This window comes from Grus americana, chromosome 3, assembly GCF_028858705.1.
Source record: "Grus americana isolate bGruAme1 chromosome 3, bGruAme1.mat, whole genome shotgun sequence".
In the NCBI taxonomy this organism is placed as follows: Eukaryota; Metazoa; Chordata; class Aves; order Gruiformes; family Gruidae; genus Grus; species Grus americana.
In genome coordinates, this window is record NC_072854.1 from 25866456 (window position 1) to 25886930 (window position 20475).

General features: G+C 35.4%; 2 protein-coding genes across 10 annotated transcripts in view; one reads left to right on the top strand and one right to left on the bottom strand.

Moving 5' to 3' along the window:
• MCPH1 (microcephalin 1) overlaps positions 1-20475 on the top strand; it is a 133604-nt gene that overhangs the window by 56043 nt on the left and 57086 nt on the right. The gene's annotated exons all lie outside the window — the stretch shown is intronic.
• ANGPT2 (angiopoietin 2) overlaps positions 1-20475 on the bottom strand; it is a 53811-nt gene that overhangs the window by 4722 nt on the left and 28614 nt on the right. For 2 of the 6 annotated variants that reach the window (XM_054820459.1, XM_054820461.1), the window contains exons 3-8: positions 17593-17748; positions 15364-15485; positions 13424-13656; positions 11024-11154; positions 2958-3059; positions 2275-2441 (exon numbers count right to left, since the gene is read on the bottom strand). In XM_054820459.1, the coding sequence (XP_054676434.1) occupies positions 2275-2441; positions 2958-3059; positions 11024-11154; positions 13424-13656; positions 15364-15485; positions 17593-17748 (911 nt within the window). Of the gene's footprint in view, positions 1-2274; positions 2442-2957; positions 3060-11023; positions 11155-13423; positions 13657-15363; positions 15486-17592; positions 17749-18458; positions 18592-20475 lie in introns of those variants that run through there. The other 4 variants (XM_054820464.1, XM_054820460.1, XM_054820462.1 and 1 more) reach the window with 4 other exon arrangements.

Here is a 20475-nt window from a genome sequence, read left to right on the forward strand (position 1 = left end):
AAGGTAAGTTTGCAGTGAGGCTGCTACTGTTTGGATCTGCTTACACAGGTGCAGATGCAGTCTCAGTGGAGAGAGACACAGGACACCAAACTGGGGAGGCGATTACACAGCTGTTACTGTGGTATCTTGAATTGGAAGGACTTGAACCCTCTGTCCCCACAGTATCTCTTTGCTGATTGCTTATCCTTCTCAGACCTGTCCTACTTGTTTAAGCAGGTGATCTAACTCTTTGAGGAGAACTAACTTGTCCCCAGATCAGTCTTCATCTTGCATGTAATTATGACAGAAGTTGTAGATATTCATTTAGATCAGCTTATTATAGATTTTCTCAAAAATCTTTTTCAAAAAGTTAAATATTCTGTTTTTTCTTAAGGTGAGTTCAAAATTCTTTAAGCCAATTTCTTACATAAATGGTACTAAAGGTTCAAAGTATAATGTAAGAGCCTAGGCTCGATTTTCCAATATCAATTGAAGTCTAATGTAAGCAGAATATTATTCATTTATTATTGTTCATTTTTTTAAATTATGGCTTAGTATAAGAGAAGACAAGAGGCAGTGGATGTAAATTGAAATGAGAGGTTCTGACTGGGTATCAGGAAAACGTTTTTCCACCATGAGGACAGACAAGCAGTGCAACAGGTTGTGCGGTCTCCACCTTTGGAGCTTATCAAGACCCAACTGGATAAAGCCCTGAACAACCTATTCTGATCTCAATTTTTCTATGAATCTAAAAAAATTTCAGTTTTATGACTCAACTCATAATCTTTGCAGCATTCAGAATGTATTAATGTTTTGATGTAATGAAAGTTGCTCTTAATTGAGTACTTTCTTAGGTTTTTCTTTTTTATAGTGTTAAATATATTCTTTAAACCACTGCATTCTACGCTGCATTCCATGTTTGGTTGCATTTTAAAATAAAGTATCTATTTACAGACAACCATTTTAGTTTTCAGTAATTATTTTTTAATATTGTAAACGGACAAGGGTAATGACCCATTTTGCAAAGGTTGCCTTTATAAGTATTTTAAAGCATTACTTTAAAAAAATCTCTGCTGTAGATTCTGACTGTTTCCAGATGAAAAAATATTTGCTTTGGAGTTGAGACAACTGTATACTACTAAGGCATTAAGATCTAACGTTTTGGGGGAGGAAGATGTTGATAGTTTTGGATTGCTTTGCATATAGGACTTGAGTTGAAGTAACAGCATCAGTTCTCTTGAGCATCACATTGACTTTGTTTACAACAAATAGGTGCTAGAAATCTTGGAGAAATTAATCTAAATTTAGGCAATTTTTCTGTCTGGTCACCTGGAGCTCCATGAATCTGTAAGATTCTTATAAAGAAACATTTCCTGGACCATGTAGTAGGAAAGCATCTGTTATAGTGTAGAGCATCTAGTTTCTTCTGTAACCAATCAAACAGTATCTACTGCATTTACAGAAAGCCTGGAGAATAAAGTATGAACTGCCCATATCTTTCAGCTGTGGCTGATACTATTTCAAAATGGTTAATGCTATGGTACTACTTAAAGTGCATAATATTGTGCTAATATTTATTTATATGCAAAGTATTTATTTCAAATTTATGTTATTTCCTATTTTAACCAAATATGTAAGAAGAAACTGTGAAGCTTTACATTTTACAGAATGATGGGAGCATAAGTAATAGATGCATTAAAATCTGGCGTTTAAATTGGCACATTTGTAGGGGGTGAGACTGGACATTTGCTATTAGCTTCATTTTCACAGGTAGGAGCATTATTCCTTGAGTGGGTCATGGAAGGAGAAGGTAGCATTACCTCAGTGTGCTCTTCATGATGACAGAACAGCTCCTCCTAGCCACTGACTTAACTGGATAATCTCCTTGCAGTATTATTGATCTTAGTCATCCACCTTCCAGAAATGTATTTATTGCCTTGAATCAGGATTTGATAGCAACTGCAGGCAGATTCTATTGCCCTGAAAACTGTGCACTGCCATCTGCTATATTAATACAGGTATCCTACCCTATAGCATACCATCTCTTCATCTTTGTGCATCTTGGGTGTTACACTCACCCAGTGTGCACTAGTAAAATATACATTCTCTCCGTTGGGGGAAAAAAAAATATTATTAAAACTGTTTTAGGTAATAGGTGAAAAATGGACCAAACGTTATTTTCTGAGTGAAATGAAAAAGCGTCATAATTTGTATGAAAAAAGGTCATGCATCTACACAGACTAGAATGATTATTATAATTCTTTTTTTTTATTCAGATCTGATTTTTCTGCTTACCTGTATTTTAGTTCTTCACTTGCTAGAGAGAAGTGGTCATACAATGAATATGCCTCATTTCCTTCCCAGTCTTTCAGGTGTATTTTAAGAACATAACGCTTCTGATTAGTCAGCTGAGAAACAAACTCATTTCCCAGCCAATACTCCCCAGCAGGATCACCAAATCCCTGTAATTCAAGTTGTATATATAAATAACTTTGGTTCGTTTTTCCTTTGAGTTTGAAATGATCACTTTATCAGTTTTTAAGCTGAATAGTTTTCAGTCTGTCAGCTAAGAATTTTACTGTCTCTGTGAGGGTTACAGATCCATAATATTTCAAAAAGTTAATTTCAGCAAAGACAAACTCAGGAATCTGAAATAGTGAATCAATATTGCTTAGGTTTGGAGCACTTTCTACTGTTGCCACTAGAAACAAATATAAATAACTCAAAAAATGTGGACATATCATGGAACAGTTGATTAAACACAAGTGAGGTTTCTCTTTAAAAACAAACATCACACTTGCAAGTCTGCTGAGGCAAACAACTTATACTACTCTGACGTGTTCTAAATGAACATCTAAGGACAAAGACAACTCCTAAAACCTGCTTACATTCTAAGGATTCTATTAATATAACTTTACTACATCAGATTTCAGATAATAATAACAACTAATATTAAGGCTTCAGAAAGTATTGTTTACCATCTTGTACTCTTTCCATGTCCGGTGAAAGTCCACGCTGCCATCTTCACGTCTCTGAATGACCATCCAACCTCCTCCACCAGTTTCCATGTCACAGTAGGCCTACCAGAGTAAGCATGTAACAGCGTAAGTGCATGAAGTCATGTGAAAACAAAAATACAAAGCTTGTACTTTGCATAATTCCATACAGCAGCAAGCTTTAAAGTGTACAAGTGCAAACTGGGTATGTGAACCTAAAAATGCTGTTTTTCATAACTTTCATACAATTGGTTGTCATTATCCACAAATAAATGTGATTACTTGGTATATATCACACTTAACAGAATACAATTGACAAATAGCTGGTAGCTGGCGTTAAGAGAAGAAGAAAATCAATGTACCTTCTGATTCTTTATTTCCCTCTTACACTGATATGTTCTCCAGCTTTTTTGTGAGAGCCCTATTCAGATTTCCCATGGTTTCTCGGAGTATATGCACTTTTAAATTCAGGCAGTGAGCAAACCAAAATATGTTTTTATTTCCACTGTCATTGTTCAATACATTTGCAGATGGTCTGCTGCCCCAAAGTTAAATGTAAGTGTAGAACAACTATTATCTGAAAGTTAAACTTCGAGGCCATGTTATTATACAGACTGAGATGAGTATCTTACATTCTAGAACAAGAAAGTAACTACTATAAGATGTTTCCAAATATTCATAAATCATCTTTGAATTTACCAAGTTATTGTTCAACATCTGAAAGGATTGGCATGTAATAGGCAGCTCACTGAACTCAGTTTTAGAATACCCAATAAGTGCATCCTGGCACAGTAAAATTCAAGTTGATAGGTGACTTGTTCAGTCAGTCTCTTTCTAGATTAACATAGAGAGTGAGTGAGTTAAATAGAATTCTGGTATATGTTCACTGCAGTGTCAGATAAAAGGTCCTACTGGGGGTGCCAATATACTGGGGAGATGGTTTTGAAAATTTAGAGGGAACTTTGGAGTGATGTTTGGCATAAATTAGCAAGAAAATCTTATGACTAAGTGAATATTTTGGACCATTTTTCTTGAGAAAGGATTTAAAATTATTGCATCTAATTCTGTTTTTCTGAAACTGGTAGAACTTAAAAGTAGATGTGTGAAGTCAATGGAGCTAAACTGATGTAGAACAAACAGTATAATCAAAGTCAAACTGAAATCAGTATCTATATAAATTACATATTAGTACTAACTTTAAGAAAAATCTTAAAGTTCTTGTATAAGTATTCCTGTTGGGAGAGTTCACAGTTAGTCCTCTAAGCTCTCTCATTTGGAAGTTTAAATTTTTATTTTACCACTTTCTGCAAAGATACTGAAGTTCTGAGACTTCACAATTACTTCACATCTTTTAAAAGTTTTTAAATTATGGTCTTGAGTATTAAACTACATTAACCTCTAATCTGTACTCTAGTTATTTCATCGATTAAGTGAAGTCACATCTTCCCATTTACAGCAGTGGGAGTGAAAATTTGGCTTCTTACACTTTGATATTTCATCGGTAGACATTAATTAAAAATAAGAAAAAAGGAGAAAAAAACCCACACCAAACCAAAAAACACCTAGACCAAATACGAATTTGGGTATTTCTCCTTTTTGTTAAAAGAAATCTCCTGAGGGTCTTCCTTCTTATCTAACATATTACTGCTGCTTGTCACAATGTGCCTATAAATGTCCCAAATCGTGACTGAATGTCACTGAAGGTATATGTCTTTCTCATCCTCTTCTATGGCAGACTGTCTGATCGATGTTAGCAGTTAGCAGGTTTGAGTTCTTTGAACTTTTAGACATCCTGGAAATTAATTGTAAAAGTATGACTTCAGAGAAGCCAGTTTCCTTCTGGCCTGTGGCAGTGTTTTGTGTGTCATCTTAGGAAGTGAAGGGTGCTCCTCACTAAGTTTTCAACAGAGTTGGCTCATGTATTTCCGTGTTTGTGTACTGTGCACACGTTACACGCACACGCACACGTTTGCATGCATCAAGCAGGGTGTTTACTGTTCAAAGGCATCAGACTCTTGAAGGGAAAGCAAGCCCTCAGAGCTGCCAATAGCAAACACGTGTTTCCACAGGCTGTAACACACTGGAAATCCAAAGCAGATACTGGGTTTTAAGGTTGTATCTAGACTCTTTGTTCGACATCAGAGAATCACGAGACATTCAACTGGAGAATTTTAGGAAAGATAAAAGAAATAAGGAGAAGAGTTGGATTAGGGATTCCTTGTTAAAGTATGTCATGTGAAAGGAATTTAACTGAAAGGAGCAACTTTAATTTCTACTGCTGTATGCAATTCCTTGCATCTCAGAGCCTTTTTTTTTGTTTTTACTAACGTCTGTATTTAATGACTGGTAAAGATTTGGTAATAGTATATAAATAAAATGTAGTAAAAATAAAAATTGCCTTGAAAAGGAAATGCTAAAGAAAAGCTACTGTAAAATATGATCAATCTGGTTTAGAAAGCTAACTCATGTGATGTGTAATGCATATATGAAAATTAATTTCTGCAGGAGGCTATGAAGAGGGATACTAGGGACGGGCTAAAGCAGATACAGATACTTTCACTAAGCATCTCTACAAGTTAAAATGCTGATTTAACAAATAGCATTGGTGTAGAGAAATTTGTTGACTTTGAAGCTTCACCCCACTGAAAGGACAGTATAAGCAGCCAGGTTGAGAACAGAACTGTTTCACCCTTCTCTGAAACAGGTAGGTTTTACCTACTTACGGAGAGAGAGGTCAGGTATTAATTTACATGGCTACTGGTCCAGTCCGATATTGCTGTTGTAGACGTTAATGTTTTTGAGTGTTACATGCAATTTCCTTGATGCCTATCATCTAAATGTCAACTCAGCTGGAATTATTACTTTGAAGATATAAATGCTTTAAAATAGCACTTTATTTAGTTTTAATGAGATTAAAATATTCTCAAACAGTGAATGACTGTGAATGTCTTACATAAAATATTCCTGTTACAGCCAGTAGCCATTGTGTATGTGAATGGTAAGACAACTAGCTTTTAAAGACACTATAGACTCTTGGGGATAAATGCTGGTGTACTGCAAATTTGTTCCCAAAGGGAGAAGCAATTTAGTAGGAACTGAAATACATAAAAGAAATTGAAGGAGAAGTCCGTAACAATCTCATGTAGATTCTTCTTACCAGTAACAATTTCATAAAGTTTATGTAAATTTGGGAGTATAATTTTTCCACACCAAAAAATTTCATGTCAGTCATCTGTAAGTGCTTCCGAAAGATGCCAGTTTTATGGCCTTGGAAAAGGAAATCCTTTTCTTTCTTGGGTGGAAAATGTGGCACAGGCAAAGGAATGTACTGGTTTCAGCATCTCCTTCTAGTGTCATAGTAACTGTTTGAAAAGATGAGAAGATTATTGCTGTTTGAGATTTCGGTGTGCGGTTTCTAACTGCTGAACTTTGTGGTTGCACACTTGACCCCTTGAACTAGCTAAAAAGTGAAAATTCTTTTTATCACCTATTAAGTAAGCATCCTACAGTGAAATACTTTGCTTTCAGGCTTGACTGCCAATCCAGAACCCTCTTTCAAGCCCTCGCATATGCAGCTTTGCTCATGAGATCATTCCTTTGCTTTCCAGACCTTTTCCCTAGAAATCAATTCTCTGACTAAACAAGATGAAAATACTTACTGTAAAACCAGGAACTTCAAATTTACATACACACTTGATTTTTAATTTGGGAAAGAATAAAGTCAATGAAGAAAAATGGCAGTAAAGACTACAGAAAGAAAATTAATGAAATAAGTTGATCTATTTTTATTACTTTTTACTAAAAATACTTAAGTGAATTATGTATATGAATAACTAATTTTAAGGATAGAGATAGGCTATTCAGTAAGATGAAGGAAAGGATTTGCTTAGTTTAAAATAAACACAATGAATTGTGTCAGTCTGCAGAGGGAATAATATCTTCATGATGTATGTGAAAGATGAGGGGTGAGGAAGCATTTCTTTGGACTGTAACTTTCTTTTTTAAAAAAATCTTCATTCTCCAGTAAGATGATATGCATATGAGGCTTTCTCTAACACTCATTACTAGAGCAGAACTCTTCTGACCTTTCAGCCTAGCCTAGGTTTCATATCAAAAGGAAGAAATGTAACATTTCATAAAACCAGTAAAAATAGATACCAAGATTAGGCAGGCAGCAGGAGTCTTCAAACAGATGCCAAAAAGAATAAAGAGATTAGCCTCTCAAATTACAACAAATTGGCAGGGGGAATATTTGATTTATCTTGTGAACTGCTTCAGTACTTACAGTTCTAGCAGCTGCAGCACTGTGAGAGCTAAGGTCAGCTGTTTATATTTTTCACCTCCAGCTAAAGACCAGTGCTGTATTTTTGAAAAAGCTGTAAGGTACGTGTAACCAGAAGTAGTCCCTTTTCCAAAGACTACAAGCACGTAAACTGTGAGCAGTCAATCTGATGTCTTCACTGCCTAGGAAGCTGACTTTCAGAGCAAGTAATTTTTCTTCTTTTTTTCTTGTACATTAGGATATTTGGGATATAAGTGTTTTCAGACCTACTTTCAGAATGGTAAGGCTCTGGCTCAGTTATCAGGATGAAGATCCACTAGTTTTTATACCAAAGCAAGTGCGGTTGCCACATCTGTGCAGTTTCCCTTCACGTGACTTTTGGCTGTTGTCTGAACACTTTTGAGTCGTGATGCTCAATGATTTTGTATTCTGCTATCTCTAGCTTCTAGAGATGTGACTAGATAAGAATTGCAGTCTTAATTTCCTTGTTCTGGAAAAAAAATAACTACACGTGTGGTTTATATGTAATTTAACCTAATACCATTTACCAGTGACAAAGACAGATGATGAAACTTCTAAAATTCACCAAAAACCCCCCTCATCTGACCTCTTAGTGTATTGGAGAAGCTACACACATGTTCTTTTGTAATGCTTGGGGTTGCAAACAATTTGTGTTTGTGTATTTTAGACGTAAGGTCCATGGCATGGGCTCCTTTTGAAATGACTAGTTATCTGGATGATCACTTCTTAGGAAAGTTATGCAAAACCATTTGTGTTGGTAAATTCAGACGTGCCCAAATCACTTTCTGCAAGAAAGTTTTGATTAAAAAGGCCTTGGTTTGCAATGTGTCTCAGTCCTGGGACAAAAATTCAGCTCAACAGGGATGGAAATGGGGAAGAGCTTAGCCACTATTTTAAGATTTGGGGTAGTATGTTGGTAATGGTTGTGGTAACAGTTGAGCTAATATATTAGGGTCATCCAGACTCAACTATTCTGCCTGGTTAAGACCAGGAGGTTAATTGGTTCAGGTAACTGCTGTAAACGTGAAGCTATTGACTTTTCATGGTTTTTTTCCTTGTGTCAGCAGTCTTTTGCTGTTTTTCCTCAGTGTTTTTAAAAGGACTTAGCTTTTGTCCTGGTGCAGAACAGGAAAGCTTGAAAGCTTGAAAATATTAATGGAATGAAATAATTGTTTTCCTCTTAGCTCTCATATGCAATTCTTTAGTTTTGGATTATAATGGGAGACAAATTAGTAAATGGGATCAGTTACAGATTATACAGAAGTTGTTTGTAAGCCTGTTGGGAGGTCAGAAGGTGTTACAAGAGGAAAAGACAAAAACATAAACAGCAGTGCAGCACTTTTGGCAAATAAAAAAGGTCATTCTGTTTCCTGGTCCGAGTGGCCATCTACATCATAAACAGTTGAAAATGGTGTAAACGTGTTGATTATCCCTAAACCTTCACTTCCCTTGACAACTCCTCTTATGCATCTGTATTCGTATAAAAAACTCTGCATCAGATTAAAACTTTTTAGTCTCTTATTTTTCATGTCATATAGTAAGAAAGACCTTTGCTGCCTTTTTAAGTGTCTTTTATTCACTCTATCTGAAGTGGGCAGAGTAAGATTAAAAATCTTTACTATTATTAAATTAATTACTAATTTAATTAAATTATTAAGTTTTAACTACTCTTTTTAACCTAGTCAATTACCAAAATGGGTATTTCTGTTAAGTGTTTTAGGCCTCCATGCTCAAATGTAAAGCATTTAATATTTCATAGTGTAGGAAATTTCCAGTCGTACTTTTGTTTCAGGGATAGAATATTTTGGTAGGTTTTAGTTTTGTAGAAATATGCATTGCTCTGGCTTCTAGATCACATAAATTGCCTAAACGTTTATGGCTTTGAAAATGCAATGTTAACATGTATGACAGAAATTTTCATTCCGTAATATGGCATGCACTTGTGTCTGCTTTTAGAAAATATGCATGCTCTCTGTATTCTAGTTGTTAGTAAAATTAAAACCTAAGTTAAAAGCTTGAGACAAGTAATATTAAGAGATTCAAGGAATGAAACCCTTCCTGAGATGTCTGACAAAGACTGCTGCAATCTATTACTTTAGAGATGCAGTAGCTTCATCTTCTTCAGCATTTAAAACTGTGATTGTAGAAATCTATGCTATTTCAATGCCATTCTGCTTCATATGTAATAAAACAGTCTATTGCATCTTATGTAACTAATTTTCTTGTGAAACAGATGTATTGACTATAGACTAGACTATTCCAAAGGAAAACCAGCCTCTTTCTTTTTTCCAAGCAAAGCAGACTGTAGATACCATCATTTCACTAGATGATATCTCCAAAAATTGCAGGTTTTATGTATTGTATTTTATAGATCTTACCCAAACAAATTGCTTATTTCCTTTAGTTGAGAGCTCTGTAAGGCTTGGGCTAGATGAAGTTCTGGCACTTCAAAGACTAGTCACTTAATTTCTAAACCTTTACTATCAAAATCTGGAAAAAAATGCTTTTTCTGTCAGTTTTACCAATTGCTTTTCCACACGTGCCCTCATATTTCTCTGCTTTTGCACATTTTCTGTTAGGTTTTTTTTCCTCCAAATATTTCTGATATAATAAAGTAGAGCCTTAGAAATTCCGTAAAATACTTCCTTTTTTTTTTTTTTTTTGTAAGGAAATGTCGACAATATGAAATTATAAAATAAAAACATTAGAAAATTATTTAGTGTTGTCTAAGAAATATATTAAGCATTTTGTTTATATTCAAATGTCCCTCCTCAGCCTGCTGTGTCTGAAAAGTTGGAAACAAATGTTCATCATTTGAGCCCCACTCCTTGGAATGCTCACTGCAGTTTTTGGTTCTTTATCCTCACAACCCACCTGGGACTTTTATTGATTATTTCAACTGAATCATACTATCTGAAGCTTTATCATTTTATTTGCTTCAGTAGATGGAGCATCTCTGTCATGCATCCAGTGTTTCATCCACATTTAACTCAAGGTCTCTTCTATAGAGGTATGGTGTATTGCTTTAACTTAAATTGACATTGAAGTTCATTCCAGTTAAACACACAGGGGGGAAAAATATCCATAGAGGTATTTAAACTAATCTAGTGGAACCACTGCAAACTCTCACCTTTTATTTAAATCAGAGCAGTATTTTCCAGGAAAGTCCCCTCTGTTACTCAGTGTCAGTTGTGCTGATCTAATTGCTAATCTAATTGTTACACGAATGCCCTTAAAACGCTGCATAACAAATGACTGGAACCCATACATGAGTCCACTACTAGTAGACTGCTCACATGAGTACACTTTGATGAGTACTCTTCCACGCCCCGATTTTACCTCCTGCCACCTGAAGGGACTTGGGCAGATGAAGGTACTAAGAACTTATAGGAGCCAGGAGATTGCTGATCATGCAGAGCAATTGTGCTGGAGTTACAGATTTTTATAAAGAAATTACAGTACTACATTGCTTTAATTGTGTTAATTATGTGGAAACAAAAAATGAAATTCTGGCACGCTGAAGTAAATAACAAAATGCTCATTCATTTCAACTGAGCCAAGATTTCACCTGAAGGACTTTCTTCTTCCTGTGAGATATTCAGATCTGTAAGCGATGAAATTCTCATACAAAACATGGTTAAGTAATAAACTTCACTATTAACTTGCCTTTAAAATAGCATATTTACCAGAACAAATAACTTTTTAACACACAGTATGCCTAGGTAGCAATTTATAGCCATCCTACCTTCTTTTCTTGCGCAGTGTTAGGAACTGTTAAGGTGTAGATTCCACTTGTTGTAAGTCCGGATTTGAAAGCTTCGGCACAGTCTTTGAAGCTGATTTGCTCCTCTTTAGCAATGAAGTTGTTCTTAGCTGCTAAAAATACAGTAGAAATTGAAGGCATTAAGAGGAGATGAATGAAAGTTACTAAGAAGCAATTAATGATGTAATCAGCTTTGCAGTTCCGAAAAATATGCCTGGTCCTGAAAGAAATGACAGATCAAGGTACTAATTATGTGTGTTGTTACTTTATCTTACTTAGAGAAGTTATTCTGATATGAGTGCGGTTGCTTGATAGCTTGAAAAGTGATGACACTTATTAATACGTTGAATAAGAAAACTTGGGGTACAGCATCTCATCCAGCTGACCAGTTTCTGCTTCCATTCATTGCCTTTGCATGCATTAAAACCTCTGCCTGCATTAACTGCTAGGACAAACATACCTTACCAGCAACTGATTATATTAACGATGTCCTTTGGCGCCTACTCCAAAATTGTGAAATCTAACATGAGACTTTTATAATACAGCTGACTGGAATAACTACTTTTATAAAGTTTTAGGTGGGTTTTTTGCCGCTGTGCTGAGCAGGAACAACTTTGTACATACCAAGCTGAAGTAGTTTAGCCCAACCGACCAAGGAAACATCCCTTCTGGAATTCATTTGTGTAAAAAATACATTTTAATATGCCTAAGCCTTCTTGTTTTACAGAACAATCTAAGGCTCATCTTTTTGTTCAGTTTTTTATTAACTGTGGAGGTTGGAATTTCCTGGCATTTTGCCTGCTGACTGATATTTCATATTTGACCCTTTTGGGGTTGGTTCTGTGTATTTTCCCTCTTAATTTAATCTAACAAGCACGGCCAGTTAGTACAACGTTTTAGGTGCCATATAAATATATGCTTATATTATAGTTGCTTATTATGTTCTCTTTAGCTTGCTTATTCATTATTTACCTGTTTACATGCTTTGCCTTAAATATAAAAATAACACGTTCAGTGTTTTAATTGTTTTTCCACACTCCATTGTTTGTATACTGTCTTAGAAGCTTTCCCTGCTAATTTTGTCTTTTTGGCAAACATTATTTTTTCCACTCTGGGTTTAACAGTGTTGTAGCCAACATGACTTTGACTTGTTTACTTATTTGTGCACTAGCATAGCAGATAACATCAGCAGGAACATGTACAGCCTTGGTAATGGTATTTAAGGGGATCGTGTCAGTTATTAAGGAAAAAAATTAAGGGGATTTGCTTCGCTTAGAAAAACCTACACCATCGTGTTATTTAGGACACTACTGAAAGCGAGGACTGCTGAACACCCTTTTCCTTTTTTGTGATCCAAGCTACAGTAATGTGGCATAGTCCATCTACACTGTCTTTTAAGTTGTAATCACAACTGTGTTAAATTTTTCTACTATTTAAATATTTTTTTGAGATTCTATAAGCTTGTGTGTTTCCAGCGATGAGAACTTTACAGGCAAACATGCCAGATTCTTTACTCTTTTATACAGCATACCTATACCTTTTTAGTTTGTCAAAATTCTGTATCAGACATGAAACTCAAGGTAAGGAATTTGTTAATTTGTTTAAACCCTGTTTAGCCATAACCTCCAGCTTATGGTTTGTGTGGGTTTTTTATGGAGCATGTGAATCTACATAAATTTGGAAGCTGCGCTCAGTAGTTATTATTTGTTGCAGGGCTGTCAGGCATTTAGGCGTGAGGTTATTGTCTATAAAATTTGCTAGGCTGAGGGATTTTTAGGATGAATAGGGAAGCTTCGGTGAAAGACTGGAAGACTTTTGGGAGTACCTGCTGCCCTGGGCTGGTGCTTTCTGTTGTCTGGGGCATATGTAGGTGCTAAAAACTGGGCCAGCGCTGATTCCTTTACCTTTAATAGCCACTATAATTTGTCCTTTCTTGATCAACCCTATGTGCATAGAGCAATGACAGGTGGCAAAAGCAACCTTTGCAAGCCACGGAAAAAGGCTACAGGCCTACATCACGCAGTCTAACCCAGACATATGGTCAAGGGAGTATGTGTTGTCAGATGAATGAACGCCAAGCGAGATGAATGATACTTGGCGTCTCTGTATTTTGCTGAACCACTGGCGAAGTGGGCAGGCAAACCAATATAAACCACGGAAGATGAGCGAAATGTTGAAAAGAAACCACATAAATGGTGGTAGTTCCCCCACTCCCCTGCTCCTAAAACACAGGTTAGTAAACTCAGATGCAGAATTTAAAGAAAAAACAAAATATACTTTTTAAGAAGTTTGGGCAAACTGGTTGTAAGACTTTATAGGTAGCAATGTACACAAATTAGGGAATGTCACTCAAATGATATAAACATATCTGCTTTTACTTACAGTTTGGTGTAGATATCATAGTAAGCAAGTTATGAACAGTCTCCATGAGATCATGTTGCTGTTTTTGCAGAACTGAGTTGTTTACTGTAGCTGTAACTAACTGTTTTTCTAGTTCTTCTATAATAGAATTCTGTCTATCTACTAGGACTTGAAGCTGATCTTTTTCATCTTTTATTGACTTCAGCTGAAGTGTGTGCTTGTCTTCCATCTCAAGAACTCTTTTTTCTAGAAAGCTAAATCAAAGATTACAGTTAGGCTCCTCAGAAACAATTCTGAGCTGAAGTCGAGAGAATCAAGCCTGTTGCAGAAGTTTCTAAGTACTCGACTTCATTTTCTGATGCCTTGCATGCAGTAGAAAGAGAAATGAAAGCTGAGTTTAGTTTGATATGTATGTTTTAATTTATTATATAACTAATTAGTACATTATAAACAACATTATAGAGTATAGTCTGTATCACAGGCTTTTGAAGTGTAACAATTGAGTGGTTATGAAAGGAAAGATATAGTTAGGTCCTGAAAAAAGGATAGTAGTGCTAGAAGTACAGGGAGTATAAAATGGATGTAGACCCAAAGTAACCGTTACTTATAAAGCGTCTTGAATACCGTTCTCTCAGAGTTTAGGCATAATAGTGAAGGATTTCATGTTTCAATCCTTTTCAAATGTCCTGTATCATAATAAAATATATTCTTAACAGAAATTAATGTTACGGCATTAAGACGGGGAAACCTGCAAAGAGTTACTTGAAGATGTGTTATGCATCTCCAGGTCTGGAGCTGGTGTGAGTAGGTGACTAGCTGGAAAATTATTTCATTGTTAATTGTTCTGATGCAGACTCTGAGAAAGCTGATGTTAAAAGATGCATGGCCGGAACGGAGAAGTTCACATAAAATCCATTACTGTTACAGAAAAAAATCCTGAACCTTATAATTATGTTTCAAGCAGATTAACTCAATGACAGATCATCTTTTGTTAGGTGAGAAACAATGCTTTTGTGTTTACATGGGTTTTACAAGGGTAGTCTAAAGTCTGCTGAGTTCAACACAAAAAAGTGACATTTTAAAATTCAGTATTTACTTTGCTTTCCATTCGATAAGGATGCTTGTTTTTATTAAGCTGGTAGATAAAACCTTTAGGGAGCATATCTAAATGTAGCAGAGTAGTGAACAAAAATGTCAAAACATGTCTCCTGTTTTTTTTAAGCTAATTCTTCTAACATAAAAAGCACTTTACACATATGGTTCTCATTGACAAACATGGCTTTGAAGGAGAAAACTTACTGTTATTGCTGCTTTTAGATTTCTCTGTAAACTATTTATTGCCAAAAGTAAAATAAGACCCTGGTGATATGAAAATGAAACTAGCTGAAAAAAAGTATGAGCCCTTTGGACAGCAGCTGAGTAGAGAAATGGACAGCAGTAATAGTTGGTTATCAGCCTGAATTTCAAAAGATTGACTAGTAAGGAACATTGAATAGAAGCAGTATTTGACTTTTCTGACCAGGTTAGAAAAAAATTGTGGCAATGACTTGATTGTGTATTAGGATAGCTGTACTCATGGAAATAAAATTTTAGAGATGTGGTGGCACTGGGTTAGTTTGAGTCAGACTACATAATCCATATGTTCATCTGGGCAAGTCTAAAGAAGAATATGAATTAGCTACAACTGAAGTACTGAGAAGTACTTCAGTTTTAACCTTAAGTTCCTCCTGGAAAGGAGAACTTTAGATAGTGAAGAATTATATAAAAACAGAACACAAGAAGAATAGACCTGCATGATTCTCCAGGCCTTACATAATAATATGACCTTTGTAATGAGCATAGCTGAGTGTGGGGATCTTCTGTACAAGGCCTTATTTTCCTACTTGAGTACATTTGTTTCTAAAACCATTACAAGGGCACTTCAGGGAACAGCATTTTATTGAGTTGACAGGCAAACTTACCTGTTTTTTTCTTGTAATTTAGTTATCTCGTTGGTCTGATCTGAAATCTGTCTTTCTAGTTTGTTTGTTGAAAGAGAGTGTTCCAAAAGCTGAAGTTCAAGTCTGGTTGTCTGGTTTAATACCTAAATAAAATTTACAAAAATATTTGAAAATCAAGATACTTTTTTAAAATAGATTGTAATTTCTTTATGTTGTGAAATCATGCAAATCTCTACTTAAGCCTCTAATTAAAAAAAAATATTTTTGAACACTTAATTTGGGCACAAATGCTCATAGAATTAGAATGAAGAAGAATACACAGAGTTGCAGTAATTTTCTTGTTACACTACCATGTATCCTTGGGAATATTTCAGTAGTATGCTACGTTTCTGACCAATGGCTGAGAGTTACTGTGTACTTTAGTTTTGCTGTCATACCTTCCCCTCTGTTACGATATTCTTATTTCATTACTGGAACTACTATGGTTGTTGTTCAGAGAATTGAGTTGTTTTCTCAATCTGGTGTAGAAAGAAAGTATTTTGCATCTCTTTCACTGGTTGAAATTGCTAGGTAGTCCATTTTAGCTGTTTTCCTCAATCCTAAATTATATTTTAAAGTGTTTATCATGCGACCACACTTCTGTTGACTTATTCCTTGCATTTTAATGTTTGCTTCTCAATATGTATTATTTACTGTCTAGATTTATTTGCATCTTTAAGTGAAGAAATGCAGATATCAGGAAACATGGAAGATATTTTTTTAGTTTGTATTGGATTGCATTACTTGAGGCATGTTTTCTAGAAATATTTTCTTATTGCTTTAGAACAGCTTTTTTTAATTCAACAGAATTTGGCTTTCGTTGGCAGGAAGAATTGATTACTCATGTCCTTCATGTTAAACAGCCATTCAGGACATGATTTCACACTTAAGTGTAATTGAAAACTAGTGCCAAAAGTAAGTGTCCTTGAGAGAGCAATTGTTTGGTTAATTTCCTTATGTTGTTAATTAAGCCCTTAACCCAGTCACCAGTAATTTCAAGCGGAGAAGGAAAATTACAGTGATGATTTTCTTCCTCTAAGCAGAAAATAACTGAATAATTTCTATAGAGACATTACTGTGAATGAATAAATACATTCTCTCAACATGTGCGAAATACTGGGCTCCTGAATAATACGATCAGAAAGTTGAATTCAGCACACCTGTGAGTTATGAACTATCAGTTTATCAAAGAGTTCACAAAGGCTTGGTTTAGGTTAAAAATGTAATTGAATCATTGGATGAATTATGCAGATAGTAAAATGTCTAACAAGGATTTTAGGTTTTGCATGCTACTTACATTATACAAAATGTTATATGCTACATACTATATTCACTTTTTCTTTTGGGAGTTGTATTTCTGAATTTTCCTACCATGTTAGCAAAACTACAAATACACACCTTTCTGCACGGATTAGACTTGTCCTTAGAACATATTAAAATTTGCATTCTATTTCACAGAATGTCTTACTGTAGTTAATGCTTTTCAATTAACACAATAATTAAACCTATTACCTTTTTTGTTCTAAATCATTTAGAGAATAATATATACGGTACGCAAGTTTACTTATGTGTGAATGTACTTTTCTAGTAGCTGCCTTCTGTTTCCTTTTTTTCATTATTCATCTCTGATTTATCCCTCTGATAAATAACAATACTATAGTGCATTGTGCTGGAAAAGAACTGTTATCCCACTTCTAGTATCTGTGAAAACATTCATTAAAATGATGCATTTTTGTTCATAAAATATTTTTTTTAAATACTGAAAAAAAAAAACCCTAGATGTAAAAAAAGCACTTAGCCTGGTGGAACAAAGGCAAAGTTTGAAGGAGCTCTCTTTTAACTAAGATCTGGTGGTGAGGGGTGAATAATCAACAGAGATATACAAGAAGGGTTGTATAAAGGCATACTAGTACCCAATTGATGCTTGGATATACTCTAGTATTTTTAAGTACATTATCTTTAAAGATTAATATAACAATTGTCTTGCTGGACATACGTCGACTCCTGCTGTAATGGAAGTTTTTCAAATGACAACAGTGAGCTTGAGATGGAACTATGTTTTACCAAATACTAATCTTTCCTTAAGATGGGTAGAGTTGCTGATTGACTTCTAATTGTTGAACTGAACACTGTAACACTAAACTGCATTAAATGTATAGATGTAGGTGTTTGGGACGCAGAAGCATTGTTAGGTTGAAATTCATTACTTACTTGTGCTTCAACATCTGTTAATTTGCGGGTCTGTTCAGCTGTCTGATTTAGTAAGTTTGTGCCTATTTCAATCATTACTGCAGTCTGGTTCTGCACTGCAGTTTGCTGGATCTCTACCATTTCTTTCTTCATACTGTCTTGGATGTAATTCTCAAGCTACATGGGAAAGGAAAGAGAGAAGATAGTTGCATTCTTTAAATGTTGGAAGGGGGGGGTAGTACAGTAAGCCTGCTGGCTGCCTTGCTAAACAAATTTGGTCCTTGTCCTTGTCTGTTATGCATTTATGTGAAGTTTCCCAAATGTTAAGCTCTGTGAGAGGAAGGGCAAATATCACAAGGAATGTGTGGCCACGCGTTTTCTAAAGGCAGGAACAGAGATTTGCAGGAGGTAGGTAGAAGGCGGGGTGGTGAGAATGCTTGCGGGCACTTGGAAGCTTTTCTGCCTCAGTGCTCCCACCACTGTAACCACCAGAGGAGCTTCTCCAGCTTCGGCAGCGATGGGAATTTTTTTGGAAGACAAAAGCTTAGGAGTTTAGTCATCTTCCTGTATCTAGACTTAAATATTTTCAAAAGCATTTTTCATCACATGGCTAGAAGTCAGAGAAGAGGTCAGATGTCATTTAACACTGTTATGTGCACATTTCTATCAGAGAGAATTTAAAATAAAGACATGAAACAGTAGGAAAACCTATAAATACTTTAAATGCTTCATATTTAGGAATGTAAAAAACTGTTTTAAATACTTGATTCTGAAGTCATTTCTGTGCTAAACTAATAAGACTTTTTTGGTAGTCATTTTATATCAGAGTACACTGCTTTCCAGGAAAGCAAGGAGAAAATAAGTAGCAAAGAGAAAATTCAAGTAACCTTTCATGAAGTCTTTCTTTCCACATATCTAGATTATCCAAACGCAGCCTGATTTTTCTCTGTGCTTCTTTAATATCATTTTCTCAATAACTTTGCAAATATTTCATATTTCTTTCATGATTCATTGCTTATGTTTGAACTCTTAAAAATCCAGCCCACGTGATTTCTTTGTTGTTGTTGTTGTTGTTGACTGGGCAAATTTCTAGAAATTTCTGGAATCAAACTTCTACTTCACTCCAACATTGTTCTAGCAAAAGAACATGGTTGAGCTTCATGCTGTACCTACAAAGAGGATACGAGCTAATAACAAATAGCTAGTATCACTACGCAGAAATTATAAAACATCACCAACTCCTAATCTAAGGAAAATGGTAAAACAAGTTGATATCTTGATTTTTTTAACATGATTTTGATAATGCTATCTTGATACGAATAGTGGCTTGTAGTGCGGACGAGATTTGAACGTTATCAGTGAGGAAAAAGCAGCTTATGATTTAATATTCTATCAGACCACTGTTCAGATATAGCCATTCCACTTCTGACCAGCCAAAGATCAACTGGCAGATCTATCAGCTTGGAATGTTTCCCCCTTAAATATTATTTGAGCCAAGGACTGGATTTATTTTTTTTTTTCTGACTTCACAGTTGTTTTTTTAAAGTGGCAAATGAAGAAAACAGGCTGTATTAAGAAGTTAAAACCTCTAAAACTGGAAGTATATTCTTAGTTTGAGGTAAGCATTATTTCTTTTCATCCAGTGTGACCAAACTTTCAAAGCAGACTTTTCTTCACTCCATTCTCCGTGCGCAGCTGGTGAACTGCAAGGCACAACCGAGGTTTCAGATCTGGCACAAGCTTTGACCCACATCTACTATACTGCTGCCTGAGTGTACTTAACTTCTCAGGTGTACCACAGGGATTTAGAACTAGCCTTTAGACAGCCTTTAGATGCTCTTTGTGTAATAACCTTTTTGAATACTAAAAGTAAGCATACAATTAACTGGAGTTTGGCATGATATTTTAACATGGGTATCTTCAATCGCCATCACACTATGGCAATTAGAGTTGCTCCCTGTTCACAGAATCGGTTCTTAAGTGTTACCTTTTGCTCCTGAATATTCCTCATTTTGAAAAGCTTCCCCACCCACAGACGAATCTAATTTGACCAAACATGTTGGATTTTTTTTAAAACTTTGTTGACATCTTTTAGGTAAGCTTATTCTTTTGTGCTGATCAGTGGCTTTTAATTGTGTAGTAATGGTAAGACATCGTTGGTCCTTGATGATTAGGCCACAAGATGTTGGAGTATAATGATAATTTAATTTTAAAACCAGCGCAAAATTGTATTTAGAGCACCATAGTCCAAGGAGATGTGCAAAATTCTGAAGGCTTTTATATAGATAAAAATAAGTAATTTTTCACTAACATTAGATGCTGCTCCATGAAAGACTGAAAACAGCAGCCCCTCTGAAAAGGCTAGACATCTGAGGATTAAACAATTTATGAGTCCAAATTAACTTTAACAACTGAAGCTGGAGAACTGGACATCATTATAGACAACTTGGAAAAGACCTTTGCTCAAATGCACCTCTGTTAAAAGCAAATGAAGGGATATCTCCATAATGCATGTTATTTGCCTCAGTACCACAGTCAAGTATTGTAATGCCTTTATAAAGATCAAGGATATGGCCTCGCCTGACAGACTCAATGCACATCTGCAGTTAGAAGGGACGCTGGGGGAAAAAAGGACATACAGAGGGGAAAAAAAGGAGTGAGACACCTCAGGTATCAGAGAGCTACCATATGGGTAAGCACTGAAAATATTGCGTCTTCTTTAATTTAGAAAGAAGGCCCACAGAAAAAAAGAAGGCAATAGATGAAGAAAGATTGATGAAAAGCTTTGTTTCTTTCGTAAAATAATTGTGGATATTAAACCTCATTCTGCAAGGTTAGTTCCTTGTTCACTAGAAAGAGATCACAATGAGACGCTGAACAAAGTCATCTCTGCAAATAGGATTA